This window comes from Opisthorchis viverrini (assembly GCF_000715545.1).
Source record: "Opisthorchis viverrini unplaced genomic scaffold opera_v5_4, whole genome shotgun sequence".
Taxonomy (NCBI): domain Eukaryota; kingdom Metazoa; phylum Platyhelminthes; class Trematoda; order Opisthorchiida; family Opisthorchiidae; genus Opisthorchis; species Opisthorchis viverrini.
Window position 1 is genome coordinate 4,090,738 of NW_008751660.1, and position 17,952 is coordinate 4,108,689.

General features: G+C 43.2%; 1 protein-coding gene across 1 annotated transcript in view; it reads right to left on the reverse strand.

Moving 5' to 3' along the window:
* T265_00466 (hypothetical protein) overlaps positions 1 to 17,952 on the reverse strand; it is a gene marked incomplete at both ends in the record, with an annotated part of 178,917 nt that overhangs the window by 81,713 nt on the left and 79,252 nt on the right. Inside the window, 9 exons of the mRNA XM_009164239.1 lie at positions 766 to 1,083; positions 3,501 to 3,602; positions 3,806 to 4,120; positions 5,563 to 5,667; positions 7,177 to 7,473; positions 8,447 to 8,542; positions 10,703 to 10,958; positions 14,507 to 14,619; positions 16,453 to 16,618. Of these exons, the coding sequence (XP_009162503.1) occupies positions 766 to 1,083; positions 3,501 to 3,602; positions 3,806 to 4,120; positions 5,563 to 5,667; positions 7,177 to 7,473; positions 8,447 to 8,542; positions 10,703 to 10,958; positions 14,507 to 14,619; positions 16,453 to 16,618 (1,768 nt within the window). The remainder of the gene's footprint in view (positions 1 to 765; positions 1,084 to 3,500; positions 3,603 to 3,805; positions 4,121 to 5,562; positions 5,668 to 7,176; positions 7,474 to 8,446; positions 8,543 to 10,702; positions 10,959 to 14,506; positions 14,620 to 16,452; positions 16,619 to 17,952) is intronic.

Sequence of the window (17,952 nt, forward strand, 5' to 3'; positions counted from 1 at the left end):
AGGAAGCAACGACGGGTGAAGGTTAGTTTGTTACTGAAGAAAGAACAGGAACTTTGTACTTGCTTAAAGAGGGGGGGGGGGGGTACCTAGAAACCGAAATTGCCCTGCAAAGCTTTAAAACAGCTTGACGCTTTCCTTCGAGGTGTTTGCACTGTCCGTCACTTGTAAAGCTGAGGGAGTTTACTGTACCCGGAATTAAGCCTAGCTTCACATCCCACGTGGCGCTCCCATCATGGTTTGAGCAACGTGGTTGAAATTGTCAGCTGTTCAACTGATGAAGGGTTTTGGCTGGTTTCAACTATAATACGTGTATGCAATTCTGATTCACATTATTCATGTAGTGCATCTGTGACACCAGCCGCGCAACGCTATCTGGAATTTCTTAGGTTGTCTGAGCTCCAATATATCAAGAATAAAATCTCCTTTGCTGACACTCGCAGTTTTACTGTTACCTACCTCAGCGAGACGTTGCTACTTTAGAATGAAAGCAAAGAAGATCTTCGTGGTCTTTTATGCTTCTGCATTGATCTGTGGACACCTCACCCTCTTGGCCGATGTTATTCTGACTTGATCCATAGGATCTGCTCGATGGAAGCTCAGGTTTGAAAATCGGTTAAATAGTTATGTTAAACGACCTTTCCACCCATGTATTATTAAGCACGTGCTAATAAAATAAGCCTAAGCCGTGTTTTGCTGCTTCTTGTGGTCTTATCAGTAGGTTTAGAAAAGCATCGGACTATGGATAGTAACTGATTTTGATCTTACCTGGAACAGTGGGTGAAGTGTAGTCTCGAACACCAAGTCCACTGTCATCAGTGACATCGAATCGGAAGTATGGTGAGTGATAGACTTCCACTCTAGCTGGTTGGTCCTCAACTGCTTCGCCCGTAACTCGAACGGTGCAACGACCTTTGATAGCACTTGTCTGTCGCAACCCCTTTAGGACCACTTTGTTGCCTTCTAATTCAAGTGACCCCAAATTTGGTTGCATCAGGCTAGCAGTATCCACAGGATTTCCGTCCAGACGAATAAACTCCCATGAGTACTCAGCGTTTGGAATCTCTATGGGACCGTCCACACCATCTGGAATTTAATTTGCAGCATGAAATAGAGCACCCAGTATGCGGCTGATTTAACTGCGTATTAGTTTTATCACCTGATTCAGTAGTTGAAAACTGAGTAAAAAACCAAAGTTCAGACAGATAGAGCAAGTTACTTACCCATTAAGCTCCACTGTTATCAGCCGTTTTTTAAAGTATGTAAAAGTGTATGCCGTAGAGGAGGTTGAAACTGGAGGTATTATTATTACTCAACCTAATTGTTTGCATATATACTTTCTTCCCCTAGGAGATCTCTAGAAATCACACCAAGCTTTCCTAGGATTATCCCGGGCGTGAATTGAGCATTTATCGAAGCTAATCTAGGGACATTGTCGTCTCTTGATATGCGCTCAACACGGTGCACCCATTTCCAGTTATCGGGGCACCCATTGGATATGTTGCATAGACGCATGCGCACGCAGCTGTCACTCGGATTTTGATGGACGAGTGAGAGTAGATGACCTTCAAAAGCGAGGGACTAGGAAAAGCGCAAAATCCGTGTGACTAGTCAGTTAATCAAGTAGTCCTCGTCAGGTAGAACCTGACAAAAACGGATGACGATTCAGCCGAAAATTTGGTAGCGGTAACGAATAGGCATTGAAGCAGTGTTTGTTTTGGCGATTGACCTTTGCAAAAGTTTGCATACGATCAGCAAATTAGTGAAGCTGAAATCAGTCCCACAGATTCCAGAGTTGCACACCCGTAGCAGTACTGTGACTAGCCTCTGTGACTTAAACGTCCTCGATTCGTGCAGTGTGATTACGCTGTAACAAAGACGTGCTCAGACTGAGCCCAAGTTATGTGTAGTTATCCTTGCCACTAATTATGTTTAAAATGCATTCCAATAGATAGACGATAACTCCACCGACCCTTTGAGATTCTTCGGAAACAGCGCAGCTTATTGAGACGTACATCAGGTGCTATAGGTGTGCACATTTTGCAAAACTTTTCATTTGGAATTTCTGCAATTTCACTTGTCATACAAAATTTCGTGATGCCTCTGAAGTCCCATATCGACTATCGAAGTTTTCAAAAGCTTTAACACCACTTTAAGGCAAAAGATTCCTAAACGGTAAAATGACCTGCTCAACTTTTCAACCGGGTTATGATCACCAAAGCGGTCTTTATCCAGCAATGAACTACACTTCATACTCTTCCAAAGAACACCCTGTGGAGATAAATCACTCCCTACCAGTCACCATCCTCCGGAGACAGAACAATTCCCAATGAAGTTATCCCGATAGAAGATTACCATTTTCGGAGCTCCGTCCAGCCTAAGCTAAATGAGGTGATCTCTGATGATGGATGTTTCAAATGGAGATGGTTATATTACTCCGAGTAAGAAAGTGTTCAGCACGGTTGTGCCTGCCAATAACGGTGTATTTCCGTAACAATGAAGAGACTAGCTGACATGGATGGCGGTTAATCTGAACCGATAAAGTAAATTAATCGGAAAAAATAATGATCATGCAATTAGGCTGCGAGTGGATCAGTTAGTCTACAATTCGGTAGAGACAGACACAAAATGCCTAACCGCCTCATTAAGAAAATTGATTTAAAACGGTTTAATTCTATCGCTCCTATCTCGAAATATACTCTCAGTTGCACAACAGTTTGATCCCGAAAGCAGACTCGACAGAATACAGCTGAATCTCCCGCTTAGGATGGTCCACTTCAACTGAATGTACAGCTGAATTCGATTGAGTCCTTCACCGAAGCCAAATTCAATATCCGTTCAGGTTGGGCTCAAATGGAACAGTAAAATTGACAGAAATCGAGGTCTGTGCCTACCTGCTGAGCCCCAAGAAGCGTGAAGTCGGTCGTGAACTGTCAAAGTTTTCAGCAAGCTAGTGTGTTTCGCTCAGACATTTATTTTGCTTGTTGATTTTCTGTGATACTTTGTACCGCGGCAATATATTCACCAGTTTTTGCCATGCTATAAGTGATTGTCACTATCGTCTCCGTGCTATTTGTTTCTCTGTTTTAGCGAGGCATCTTTGTGGAAACTTGAGCTGTGAGGACAGATAGAACTCATTGGTCCAAATGATAATGTTTCAGCCAGAATATTGATGAAGAAAATGGGGTGTTCTAGCGGCAAGGATGAACTGTTCAGAACTCCGTTGAGTCAGAGGGTAATTTGATTGACTAAATTCATTGGCACAGTAAGGTGCTTTTGGGCATAGGGACACAATAGTGCACAGTGCAGGGGCACAGATGAAGAAATCTGTTAGCAGAACACACCTCGGGACAACTGGAAGTTATAGTGTTGCTTTACGTCCCAGCCTTGTTCCGGTTGGGATAGAAAGCGTATGACATTAGGTCTGAGAGAACGCCTTTATGTATTTCCGCCTATATTTCCGCAGAATGATAGAGAAAATAACAATAGTGAAAATGACTTACGTGTGGTCACACACTCCAATGTCCTAAGTGAGCCTTCACTGGCGGACAATGTGCCACGATCGTCCAAGCCCGTTACCTTGACAATGACTCTATTTCGTTCGTCTGAAATAATAGTGATACAAGAAACTAGTGTCTGTTGACCGTCAATTTGAGCTTTTAAAGCGGAAAGTGCTATCGTGTACATATTCTAGCTGTTTGTTCTTAAACCTTTCTGTCAAACAAAATATACCGGCTTTCGCTGTGGTAGTATATCAGCGTACATAGTATGCAACTCGGTGCAAAGTTAGAATTAGAAGTGTACTCACCCCTTTTCTCTTGTTCTCCCTTAAAGTCGGGAGTTTCTTTGTCGTGGACGACGTATTCAATAGGTTTTGAGTAGTAAGTGACAGCTTCCGACCTTCTTGTGGCCAGGCATTCGATGAGAGCCGATGGTTCTGGTAGATTGGGTGATCTGCGTGCTCCCTCAAGGAGGAGATAAGTGGCATCTCCGCTACTTGAGAGCCTTGTTTCCACTGTACCACTAGCCAATTGTCCCGGAGTGACTGGCTCACCACGAGTGCCAAGGATTCTCCACCCAAGATAAAACTCGTCTGCATCGAATGTTTTATTTGTAAAGGCATCTGAAATAATAATAATAATAACTAATGTACAGTGACGTTCCCACAAATATTTATTAGATAATGCGTGGGTTGAGTTGACGCTTCCCAGAAACTGAATATGGGATAACACAGAAGTAGACAGACGGGCAAACAGTGTTGATGTACAATCAACATATAACACTGATTTCGTCCAGTTCTCATTTAAAATAGGATCCACCAAATTTTCCCTCCCCAATACGTACGAATATAAAACAAAAGAATAAGCCTGAGGAGTATCGCTATAAGTAAGGTTGAACGTCTCAACTCCAACTCCCCGATTGGCAGTGGAAAGTTTGCAACCGAATCCCGAGCTCAGTGAACCAGTCGACGGCCACCGATACAACCCGGGTTACCGATACTCTCTTGGTTTGTAAGAGGAGAGCTTGAATTCGAGTGCCACCTCATATCTGAGTGTACAACAACAATCTTCCTGCTGCTGTACGTGACAGGAGGTTAGCGTAGTTTAGTGAAACAAACTGGCTCGGTATAGATGGGGCCAGTGCGGTGCATTGTTATGCGCCGATGAAGGATTAAAAAAAAACTGTACAGTCTATGCCAATTTTAAATTCAACACCGGATTGCACGCAGAAGTAAATGCGATGTCACAACTTGGATCACATGTGAATATCTTATTCTAGCACATTGGCATGGTGAGTTATACGGTTACCATTCCCAAAACGAAAGGGCTCCACAAGAGAATCGGACTCTGCCTCTCCTTGGAATGGTTTGCCTTCTGGAGTTATTTCGAATCGTAATCAAAGCGGGTTGTCACTGTGTTCTTTTTAAGACTCGAGATGCCTTTAGTGAGTAGTTTACTGTGCCTCGTATCATGACGTCACCAGCTTTTTTTCAACAGTTCAAAATGGCTGACGCTCCACAAATTAGCAAACAAGGCGTATTGGACAATAAGTTTGTGTAGTGGCTGTTGACACCTGTTTGGGGCACAGAATTTCCTAATATAAAAAAGTAAATAGTTATCTTGCCACAGCGAGACAGCCTGGCTTACTTTATAGTCCAAACTGAATAATGTATTGGAAAGAGTGAAACCGATTACATCTACCAATTTCGTACCCACTATTCGGTTTTCAGGTGACAGCAATAATGCAAAAGTGTTTAATCGCAACTTTCTATGAATCGTTTACACTGCGTGTGCGTACCTGACAGGTGTCACCCTACATCTTTAAAATGGTCTGGGTGTCAAAGATACTCATACGAAGTATAAGCCAAAGTTGAAGTAGATACATATCAAAGACAGAGCTCAACTTCTTGCTGAGTGTTATCTCAGAAAACACGTAGTATTTGACCATTTTCAGGGCGTAATTAGCTTCTCAATTTAAGACCATATGTACATAGGGAACGAAAATGTGTTTGCTACACAATATGCGCACAGTCAGTAGAATGATGTAACCAAACAACTAACTCACCCACGACTACACACGTCAAATTGGCGTTATCTCCTTCAGATAAACTCGCGTGTCCGGTTTCAGTATGTAAGCCGGTGATAAGCATTTTGATCGGTTGTTTGCCGTCTAAAAGTTAGAGGAACGGGAGTAAAGTGTGAGACAATAGGCTTCGCCAAGAAAGTTGTTTCGTTTCTATAAAGCTAGTTCCTGTTTGGGGACTTTTTCAAAGCAAACACTTCTGCCAATCATCTATCCGATATATCTACAATCCTCTACTATCATCTTCATAGTTGCGAACTTCTGTTTCCCATACAGATTTGGAGTAGAAATCTCCTATTGCACTGCTCTCAGTCTAAACTTCAACAATATCGAATAAACCCTGATTACTAGACCCTCTACTTCTATAAAAGCGTGATACCATACAGAATTCGGGCGACCAATGATTCTACAGATTGCTGTCGCCTGCGATGCTTCGTGCTCGCTGGCATATTACAAAGGTATTTTTCGAGTCTCCGATGGACATTCAGCTGGTAACAGTCTACACATGAGTCTCGCACAAAGTATTCCACGTTGCAACACTAGTGACCTGTTTAGAGAGTGAAATAAGTTTGGAGCTCCTTGGCTAATTGGAAACTTGAGCTGATGATAGCGTGGAGACTGTTGAAACGCCTCTGTTCTCTTATTACAGTTGTCAGGTCTATTTGTAGCAAATTTGAGAGCTTAATATGCTACGAATTTTGAGGAAATTTTGGACGAAAAAGGCACTTCCTTTACAGTACGCACAGTATTAGTTGCGGATCTGTGGAACTTACATTTGGATGTCCAAAATTCATAGCATGCGATGCCCAAAAACGTGTGTACTGTTGCTAGTTCTCAATAAGTTTAAAACTCAGACCTAGTGCTTTCCCCTCCTTCGGTGTGAACTCACAGGAGTTACCGTGCCAGGACACTAGGGGGACCGTTCAGATGAGAGTGATGTGGACGTGAATTCAACAAACCTCACCTACAACTAATTAAAAAAATTGTCCAACAGGTTTCAGTCACCCGTGCCGCTACTTGACTGGGAAATCCTGACAAGCATGTCAATCGACATAGCCAGGACAGTGACTAGATCACCTTTCGAAATGTCAAGCAAACCAATCGCATCGCCCGAGAGTGAGCAAGTCTGCCCGCTCAGGTTCGGGTGCTTCCGAGCGGTATTTGTAACATGCTTTCATCTCACGTCACATATCCGGAAATCAACCCCCTTCACGGCTAGGAATGCACGTACATTACGACAATGGTTAACAAACTTTGCATTCTGCAGCATGTAGATCAGGGCATATTGTGTTCAAATAGTTCGTCTCAGAGTTTAAGCACATGCGTTTAACCAACAAAACCTCACTCGCATGCGTCTTCGTCTTTTTGCACAGTCCAAGCTCACTTAACAACTGGCTAAGTTTGAAAATAAACGGCTGCAAACAGAACATCAGGATATACGAAGACGTGATCAATTTGTTGTAAGCACTGTATGCCACAAACTAACCAACACTAGACAACATATTTCCACATAATGGGATGGGAGCCCATTGGTTTCATATAGCACCGTTAGCTACGTATTCAAATAGTCAGGAAAAATTCATTTCTATTACTAACCTTCTTCTATCCATCTCGTATTTCCAGGCTCAATATCTGTTGGTCTTTTGGCTGGTTCGCCAGATATTCTGTGTACTCTGAAACCAAACGGTGTTGAGTAGTAACGTGCCGTCTGATTCAAGGCAACACATTTTGCACGGAAATTGCTCGCCTCTCTACTCAGTCCAGTGTATTCGATGCGGTTCTCAATAATCACCACCGTATTGGCCAACATGTTTGGATGAACTCTTTCGCCGGTGTACTTCTCCACCTCCCATATGTAGGTGGCGTCTGGCAGGATGAAGTTCAAATAACCGTCTGAAAAAAATTAAGTTGGTAATGCTGATTTATCAGATGCTTTCAGTCGGATAACATTTTAACAAAACCGTATTCCTCATTTCATCCAACCTATTCAGTTTCAGCATCTCTAATATTTGGGCGGGCCTCACATGAACTGAGCAGTGATTTTGCTTTGAGGTTTGTTGAGTTTTTCTAACTAGTTGGCAGCAAAAAGCGGTCAAAGTTAGAACTACCGGTACTGTTGTTGTTGTCGGGACCCTGGATAACGGTTCGGTCGGTTGACCTGCAGGGTTAAAAAACCCTTCATGCCTCAGTAACTTGTGTCCAATTGATCTGAATTTTCAGCAACCAAGAGAATGATGCTGAATTTAGTACACGCCGAGATAATTTTACCATCATTTTTGCAGAGACACTTGGACGAGTTTCAACTGACTTGCTTTCTGTATGAACGTATCATCTCCGAGAAGGATAGACTATAACGTTCTTTGTACACAGAAATGGTCGGGATAATGTGGCTCTTGTAATTCTACTCCAAAGTTTTAGATGTTGCCTGCTTATTTTTGCTTTGTGGTTGCAGATCCATACCATGTTAACTCGACAAACTTTTCAACGCGATCGTGAATGAACATAACCCATACTGGTGTTGGACTGTGTGTGAATCAAAGCAACTCATATATATATTATGTAAATTTAGGCTTAAAAATTTGAGCTTTCAAAAGAGTTTCGTAAGTGCATCATTAAACTGGAAGTAATTCCCTACATAGTCCCGATAGCATTCGTCTCCTGGGGGTGTCGTAGAACAAAAATGCAACCATTTATATGTTTAAGAACTGCTACAAAAAGAAGGGGGCTACCCAGGAGAGTCTTAAACATCCTGTGTGAATGGCATAGAAGAAATAAAACAAAAATGGAGGTAACCCTCCCGAGCAAAAGAAACCCCTCCTACAAAGGAATGGGATACGGAGAACGGCAGATATGGTTGGTCACTCACCATAAGCATTACAGGTAATAACTCCATCTGATCCTTCTTCTCCCTCGATTAATCCCGAATCCGTCAGCTCTTTCACTTTCACGTTTACCTTGTACACTGAAACGAAAATATTGAATTAGTTCCTGTATGACTGCATTGTAGAAGAAAATGAAGTAACCAAGTCGTGTTTCGGGACGACATCAGCTGCAATATTTTTATTCCGGAGATGAAAAAGAAAGAACGTCGTCTCTTGTCCACTCTGAACCCTTCTGATCTTTCTGTAGAAGCTTGCTTATAGAGAAGTTTGGGGGGACATGAATGAGACCAATAACTGAAATATCCTCTTTGGTGGCCTTTCTTGTCAGAGGAGAGGGACACTACCGCAGGATATGCTGTTCAAATAGTGCGTGATTTTGTTAAGGTTGTCTTGCAACGCATACACGGTCGACATGTTGTAATCACATCAGACAGCGGGTTACCTGGCACAAGAAGATTCTTTAGGGTTCTATGATTCATAATGAGTAGGCACATTATTAGCCTTCTGAGAATTGTAGCCATTCAGTTCTTGTGGGGAAGCGTCTGGAATCTACCGATGGGATGATGCCTATCGGTTTATCCGCCAACAGGATACTTCGTCACGCAAATATGGTTATACCAGCAACTTTTGATATGAATTACAGGTAATAGCTTCTTACACAGCGTCGACTGTCATTCAGAATGTGTTGAGCTGCTCCACCACAGAAAATCAAGTGACACCATTTACAATATATGTTTGACAAAACTGTAAAATGTGAGCAGTGCAATTATTGTTATAATCACTTACAGAATTATGGAGGACTGGAACGTTTCAGTCGAACTAGCTGGAGTGACTTTACTGAATTAGGCACGAATATCCATTACTGCTGAACGGATGTTGATTATGATGATGGAGATAACGACGATAGTTTCGACGAAGACTAATGCATTTGGTCTTCGAATTAAGGAGGCGATATGTCTCGCGAATGACTACCGAATATTGAGGTTAACGTAATATTACAAGATCCAAAGCATCATATTTTGACGCATCCCATGGATGGACTACGTTCATTCATGTTCATTTAAACGAAAATGCAAATTCCTTACTGGGTACACTTTCAGTTAATACGCGTACAACAAGAATTTCAGAGAGAAAAGGCACGTGAACCTTCCACCTGAATAGTATCACCCAAAAGAGCTGTCGACACTAGGTGATGTAACGTGGACTGATTACCTGAAGGGTAGTGATGTCATGTGCTGTTTAACCGGGAGTTGATCACACTGCTGAGCAGGCAATCATGACCCAACCTTATAGTGTACAATTGCCAACCAGATAACGGCAGATTGATGTCTTTAAACGAGGATAAACCATGCACCTCGGTATTTCAGTATGAGTGGATTTCGACTGAAGAGTAAAGTCTCAGTTAAGGATGCACTTTCATAAACAGCTGAGTTTACTGAGTAAACGTCAAAGTTCACTTCACTACTGATTACCACCGATTTGTTTCCTTAGTGGTACATAGAACGGCGCAATCAGGTGGCACGATGAGAGAAAGGGCGGAGTAGTTTATGTCGACTGAAGAACACGATAAACTTGTAGTACGCCTCAAATGACTGACTTAACTCGATGTGACGAGTTCGCAGCTGACCTTTTTTGATAAGGTCACAGCGTGACGGACAAGAAGTGCGTTAGAATCCCCGTGTTAAATAGAAGAAAGTGATTTTCGGATAAGTGTAAACCTTAACAAAAGCAGCAGAATTTTAGTTTTCGAGGAGCTAAGACTGTAAAGAATTTTTTCAAGCTGAAAATTGCAAGTGTTCAATCGAGGCTTTCAGTGCTATAACTGTGAAACTCTGGGTTGTGGAACCTCAATTAAAGGGGCTAGAGTAACATGACAAGGAAATAGAAATAAATCTTAAGGCAGGAATTCAGATATAATATTGATAGGAAGGTTGACGTTCAACTTATGCGTGGTTCTTTTCTGGTCGACCACAGGCTATTTAGCTGACTCTGGTGACGTGATCTTATCTGGTAACCCAAAGATCATGGGGTCCCTGACAATGAATCCTCTTCGTGTTTAAGAACATCGTTCCTGACGGGAAGTGAAAGTGGAGCATTTTGAGCTTTGACCTCTCTAGTAAGCAATCCTACAAAACTGAAGGTTTGCAGAATGCTCCTTATTTGAAGATAACTGGTCCATGCATCACTGTTGGCCAGCAGAAGAGCTCAGCAGCGGTGGAGACAACCTGCAGCGCACGTACTTTCAACCCGGACTTGTGTTTGTTGAACGACATTCCCAGTTGAATCGAGTGCTGCACACTGGTATAGACCAGTGTGTTTGCCTTTGGCGTCAAATGATGCCGCGTTCAGTTGGGCCCAATACAGTCTACCGGATTTGACCTGAAGACCTTGTTGCATCAGCAGTCGACTCATTCCGTCATTAGCAGTTCCGGCTCGCTTGACAGTCCACTGTAAGCCTCCCGCCGGTGGAGGATGTCCGTAAAAGACGCACAAAAGCTTTAAAAATAAAACAGACATGTGTGAAAATGATGAGCACAAACCAAGGGTAAAACGGTTTTTGGAAATAAAGTGTTGTTTATCAAACCTCTTTGAAATGCGCTGCAGCAGTTGTTGCTTCTCAACTAAGGTGGTCTAAAATGAATCAGAAGCAAGAGCTTACCAAGAAAACATTGATTTTAGACGTCATTTTTTTATTCGACCTGGACTAATTTAGTACTATGGTTTGGAATAGTACCACTCATCCTGAGTGCATTGTTTCCATCAGTCGGACGTTCAGTTGGTGGAAGTAACGAAATTAGTTACAATCGCGATTTCTTGAATATCGTACCAACTGAAACGAGGCGACCTTGTGCAGTGCACTCAGCTGCTTGAAAAAACATCATAAACGAGAGATTCAGCTGGGTTCCAGGTGAGTCTCCCGCAAAACCAAATTTGTTTGCAACTTATCGCAATTTATCGCAGAGGCTCTATCTAAGCTTCCACGGCTTTGTATGACAGATATGCTATTTCAGTTAAAGAACACTTTCCAGAAAGGTTGATGTAGTTTCGATAGAGGCCATTTGCACCATGTCGAACAAATAAAAGTAATCCAGAAACTCCTGGTGTATGAGGTGGCCATGGAACCTAACTTGACCTCATGATAATTCCCCCATATTCATTTGTCCATCACTTTTGATCCTCCGCTTGTTTTGCTTATCTGCACCCGACACTCACCTTGCCGCAAAGGCCGTCCCATCCGACCCTTTAGTGTTAGCGTGCCTGTGCAAATGTGCGCAGCTGACCTACATGCCGATGTGCGTTCGTGTCCCGCTTGTTGGGCGTGTCGTGACCTGTTTTCTCATACGGTCAGTGTGGTCGCACCGCCAATGAGAATCACGTGACCGTCGTCGGAATGGACGACTGCAACCCACACTATCGAGCCAACATTGGGCTCGCCATTGTTTGGTTTGCGGACTTTGACACTGTACTGTGCTGGTCAGCAACAGACTTGTGCACTTGTTGACGCTACGAGCGTGAACAGTTGAGGTTTGTTGTGCACATTTGCTTACCCTTGTGAAAACATTGCCGCAGGATTTCGAAGGCAATTCTTCCTTTCAATCTTCCGGATTGTCGACCGACGCGTCACTTAGGGTTCCGTACGGGAACCCCAGCAGTAATATCGATATTTTGGCATCATCCAAGGCTCATGACCGGATACGCGAGTTACAGCAAAAACGCACTAGTGTCTACGGTGCCAATAGAGCCAGATGAAGGGAATGAATTTCCGGATGTGATGCTCATCCGAAAAAACAACGGGTCACTGTCAAGCAACATCTCTAGGGATCCTATGTAGACAGGGCAATATCTGCATTTTAAAAGTTTCGTACTGATGGACAAAAGCTTGTTGCAGTCAATGTTTGCTTTAATAGGAGTCACAGCATTTTCACCTCAGACAAAAGGGAGCAACTATAATCTAACTGGAAACGACCATTCATTAAAACTTTTTAACCGGTATACTAAACCCTTACAAAAGTTGATTTGTTGTAGGTGGTTAAGTGATCGGTAGGATTCACATTCACGTCACTGTCCTCTGAACAATCCTCATCCAGTCCTGATCATGAGTCCACACAAAAGCGGAAAGCATTGGAATCGCATTTCACCCTTATTAGATCTCATCAGTAGTGCGCACATCCTCGACCGTGCCGAGGGCTAAACTGTGGAAATCATACGTACGAAACGAGCTTTCCACCGCTATTCCAACGGCACACATGAACAATCCTCCTGTACACGATGGGGAGTGGCCTGTGATTAACGGTCCATCGACTTGACAGGTCAAGACACTTTGTATAAAATGCATTTGACAATTTATGTTCATTGTTTAGTACTATCAAGCAGGTGAATGGGTAGACAAATTAAGAGGATTCAGAGGTTTCCTATATTGCTGTAAAGACAATAAAAGTTGAACATAACCATTTCCTGATTAACTATACAAATTAAACGAAAACTCAACAGGTTTGTTTCTGTTTCCGTACTGCAAACTTCGCAGTTTGCTGTAGGTCGCGAACCACTGGTATGCGCGTAGAGGTGGCCAAGAGGCTGTTGCGGGAATTCGAATCAACATGTACGTTACGTGATGATTTCACTGTGGGCCTGCTGCTATTTTGTTACGACAAAGTACATGCATCTTTAGAATAAGGTACTCGGTGCAAGTCTGCGCTTCAGGTAACTGTTCTCTTGGAATTGCTGTACACTTTCTCTTCGTGAGGCTCAGATCGTGGCATAACAGCAGAACAACACGTTATAGATCAAAATATAGCCACCGGTGTTACTTGGTGGAAAACGAGCCCGCTTACCTAGAAATCCTGGCCAGTTCCGCGGTCAAACTGATAAGATCGCCCTTGAGTTCCTTGAAGGTCACTAACACGAATATTACGTTCCCTAGTTCGTCTTTCGTGACAGCGTCTTGTTGAGACCTCCATAACCGCTGCCGAAAGGGAAGACTCAGGCTTTTCTAGCCCCGGGGCTTACTGTGTACCGCTGTTTACAGGTATTCATTCAAGTAAGTAAGTCACACCTCACAAACTATGGGCTATATCAACACCAGCACAACCCAATGCCGTGCCACTCGGACTTCTCAGTTGATGGTGCTATTAGTTCAGCTGCCCTACGTGGGTCTTGTATTCAATTTTCAGATATCTTGAAGATGCCAATCAATAATCTGCCTAAGGGACGCACAACAATAGCTGGTTGACCGATCTGATTCGGAAATTACACTTTTGAATTTGCTGTAGAACGGGAGAACGAAGCCTTAATAACGGACGCGTATCGGTAGCACTGAGTAGCGTCGTGCGATTACGCACGTGCTTACCGCTACCGAAGAACGATTATCGAGCGAGACAGGGGGAGTTAAGAGAGAACAACGAAGAAAGACAGGAGTTATCAGCAGTCTGATGCTCTCGGGTGTACACCTTGTTGTGTGCAGAGAAAAACCTACTCCTTTTGATGCCGTCACGCTACATGAGTGTACTTTTAGTTGCGTACTTCGTAGTTGTGTGTGGACTGATATAGTGCCAGGATAACTAAATGAGGAGGACAACGAGAACCCTCAACAGCCGGAATATCAAGCGGTGATCATCGGCGTAAAACCACTACAGTAACCTACCTTTTAAGGATCCGTGTAACACACCCGTTAAACTCGCAAACTGGAGGGCCAAGAGGATGTTTACTAAACCTCTGTTTATTGGTCGACTTACTGGGAGACACTTTTTAGATGTTGCTTAGGCATCCTCGAGCTTGGCTCGATAAGTTGCTAAGATGCACAGGCCGTCGCCCTACAATAAGGTTAATTCTTTTTGTGATGAAGTTACTAAAGGTTGATGAGTCAACAATCTCATTATTGGGACCGTGCAGAGGTTCAGTTGTCTTCCATTTAGGATCACGGTTAACCTGTGGTTGTCTGCATAAAGCATTGCATGCTGCTATTCACCTCATTACCCTGAAACACTTACTAGTGGAATTGGCCACTAGGTAGGCTCAAATATAGGATCACTTGTTCATGCACTCACCTCAAAAGGCTGTCCTTGGATCACTCTGGTATACGGTACTTCATCTGTATCGCGGAGTATCTCATGAGTTGATGACGTGATCAGAAGTTTGTGATCAGCGGCTGGAATCGGCTCTATGGAGATAGGCCAGGAAAGGGGAACCAATTACTTAAGGTTGCATGGGCACAAAGTCATTCAATTGTGAGTCGTGAAGAAACTAATTCGAACACGCTCTTGCAATTGTAAAAGCAGTTTCAGGAGTGAAAGTTTGGTGGCTAGCCCACGAAATTCCATCTGGCTCAATGTTTTTACTTCACAAAAACCTGTTTTGCAGAAGTAAATATCACATGAAATTGCTATGCGTAAGATACGGGAGGTCCGAAATTCCCCAACGAATTCTTCTTCCTTTAAGTTAACTATTGTTAAAAGGGTTTATGCCATATTGCTGAAAGGCGCGAAATGTTTCGGTTCGGTGAAACGGACGCGATTGTAGTACTAAACCATCAAGAATGGACACTAAGAACCCAAATATTTCTTGTAAGGGTGGGTCACTTCAGCGCTGGATGGTCCCAAGTTTACATGTTACGTCGTAATGGTGATTCACACGTTCTTTGAGCCTATCCTTCTCCAGTTGTGCATCAAAAGTGGGACGCTGCGCACGTCCAAATCACATGGTGCGGTCTCATGCTCAAATGCGCAGGCCAAGGTGACAAGTCCATGTCCTGATTCTGAGTCCTAAGATATCTCTACTAGATTCGCACAGTCCAACATATGTCCCATTTTGTTCTATTTAATGTCGACACAACAAGTAGTGGTGGTCTCTTTAAGTCCTTCCTTGTCCGCATGCCTACAGCAAACTGAGTAGCCTTTGCACCTCCACTTCACTTTAGTCGTATGACTATAAGTAGCCCATGCATGACGAATACATAACATCTATTGAAGGAACCCGGACAGCTCACATTGCGGACTTACACTGCAACGAACACGGTCCGAATTCAACTTGGCTGCCAGCACTGTTCCTGTCGTGCTCTAAATACGTGGTTTCATCATTAAAATGTACAAGCAACTCCCCATACAGTATGAAACAGAATTTTACTGTGCACTTTATGTGTCAAATTTCCGCTTGAAGCGTCGCAAAAAAGTTCATGGTACACTAAGGTGGGTGACCCTTGTAGCTGCTCATTAGACATTGCATTTTCAATAGTTGAGTGTTGCACGGTGGGCATTTCATGCGGGCATCAACAGTGAACCTACTTATGGTAACTACAGGGAACGGATATGAACATCTCGCTTCATACGAGGTGTATGTGGTGACAAATGCTGCAAGCACAGCAAAACCTTTGCACCATCGAAGGGTCATATTTTTATCTGAAACGCCGAAACCTTCAAGGATAACTGCAATTCCCATAGGTTCCAAGCGCCGAGTGTTTTCCTCTATCTTTTTATGGCTCGATGTCTATTTCTGTTCCTCTCTACGGTACAACTACCATAGAAGGTGACCTGTTTGGCCCCTTCCACGTTATACGTCTGTCCGTCACGTTACTACCTGGGTCACCGTATTTATGTGTTTCCAGTGATAAGCTAACGGGACATACCAGAGTCTTCGCATTGGTAATCGAAGCACGCAGCAGCGGTAAGGGTAAGAATTTAACAGCGTTTGTCGGTGTAACGTCAGTCGACGTCTAAGATGATTTTATGTGTGAAATGGAGGGAAAATACTAAGGTTCTAATACGTGTAGCGCCGGCGAAATTGCCCTGGTCTACCACAAATAGACAGCATAGTAAGCCCAAGATGGGGAAGAAAATTTTTGAGGACAACCAACCCGCACTACCGGATGACCTTCACCTAGAAAACGCTTATCTAAGGGAGAGCTGACGCAATTAAAGTTAACAGAAGCATGCAGGATGATGTCATAGAGCCATACCGATGACAAAAACTTAGAAAACCATGTAACATTAACACATACCTTTAGGCATCACATCAAGCGGGAATTGGATCTGCTTATACGCTGACGAATACGGATTGACGGCCTTACACGTATAGATACCTCCATGCTTGCGTGGGTCAAATTCCTCGATTCCATTGACTTTCCATATTATGGTGGCAGAACTTGGCTTCTGCTCAACATTTTCCTGTGGATGACAAAGAAATGCTCAATTTCGTTCAATGGTAACTAGCGCACGACAGATTTCGCTGACCATGAATGACATGGTCCTGAATTTCTACTAATCAAGTCTCAAAAGCCTGCTAACTCACTCAAATACTGAGTGGTACTCCTCAATATGCTCTCAATATGTATCAACATCACCAGAACCAATAGCCATAGGAATAATGCCTCTGACAGTGAGGTTTTTTGTTCACTATTCACTAACAGGGTGTGTGCTTCCTTTCCCCCGGTCAAACTCTTCCCTTGTCTGCTGCTGTCTACTTTGCTGCTGTTCACTGCGTCTACCTCATGAATTCGATATGCATTTGTAATCCCTCATGAACTTTTAACTCTTGACTTGTCGAACCAATTTGGTCGGCCATCCCCTTTGACCACTTTGCGTTACCATGTGTTGTACCCAGGCGTGTGTCGCAAACTAAGATTAATCTGCCATCTTCTACGGGCTTTCTTTGGACTTGCACTACTTTGTGCAGCAGTTTAGACTGAACCCCCATTGTTTGAGGTTTATACCCCTTTTATTACGAATTCCACATATGTAGCACCGCATTTTTTGATAAATCTCAAGAATCCACAATTTCTGGCTTGTGATTTTGCGCATCACTCAAGTGGGCTTTCCTGAATACGTCGAAGTATTCTACAGGGTGCAATACTGCATTCGGAAAATCCCGCTTGAATTGGGAAACCCCCAGTCTCGTTTACTTCTGGCTGAGAAGAGAAGGGTCCTGAATACGTCGAAGTATTCTACAGGGTGAAATACTGCAATCGGAAAATCCCGCTCGAATTGGGAAACCCCCAATCTCGTTTACTTCTGACTGAGAACAGAAGGGCACCTTTCTTAAAGAGTGAACCACCTATAATATGGTCTGTTCATTAAAATCAAAATACATATTATACAGAAATGAACACTTTGAGAACTTTTTAAAAACGTGTTAATTTAACCTGACAAACGGCTTCTGATTCTAATTCCTCCTACCAGGTTAAGATAATGGTCGATTTGGCTAGCAATCAGGTTCACTATGGAAAGTTTAACGTCAAAACAGAGCGTAGTGGAATAACATGCTTGATACGATGATTTGGTTGCCATGACCAGATCAGCTTCGATGACTCGTATACTCCATTCGGGATTCAGGTCACACGTGGAACGGACGTGCACTGAAATGTTAGAGATCAATATACAGCCGAACTGCGTCAGCCGTGGGGATAGGGTCAGCAACCCGTCTATCTGGTCTGGACTCACTGTACGCCCAGGGGCCAGATTTCAAGCAGGAATCCCAACATTGACGCATCACAGCTAACACA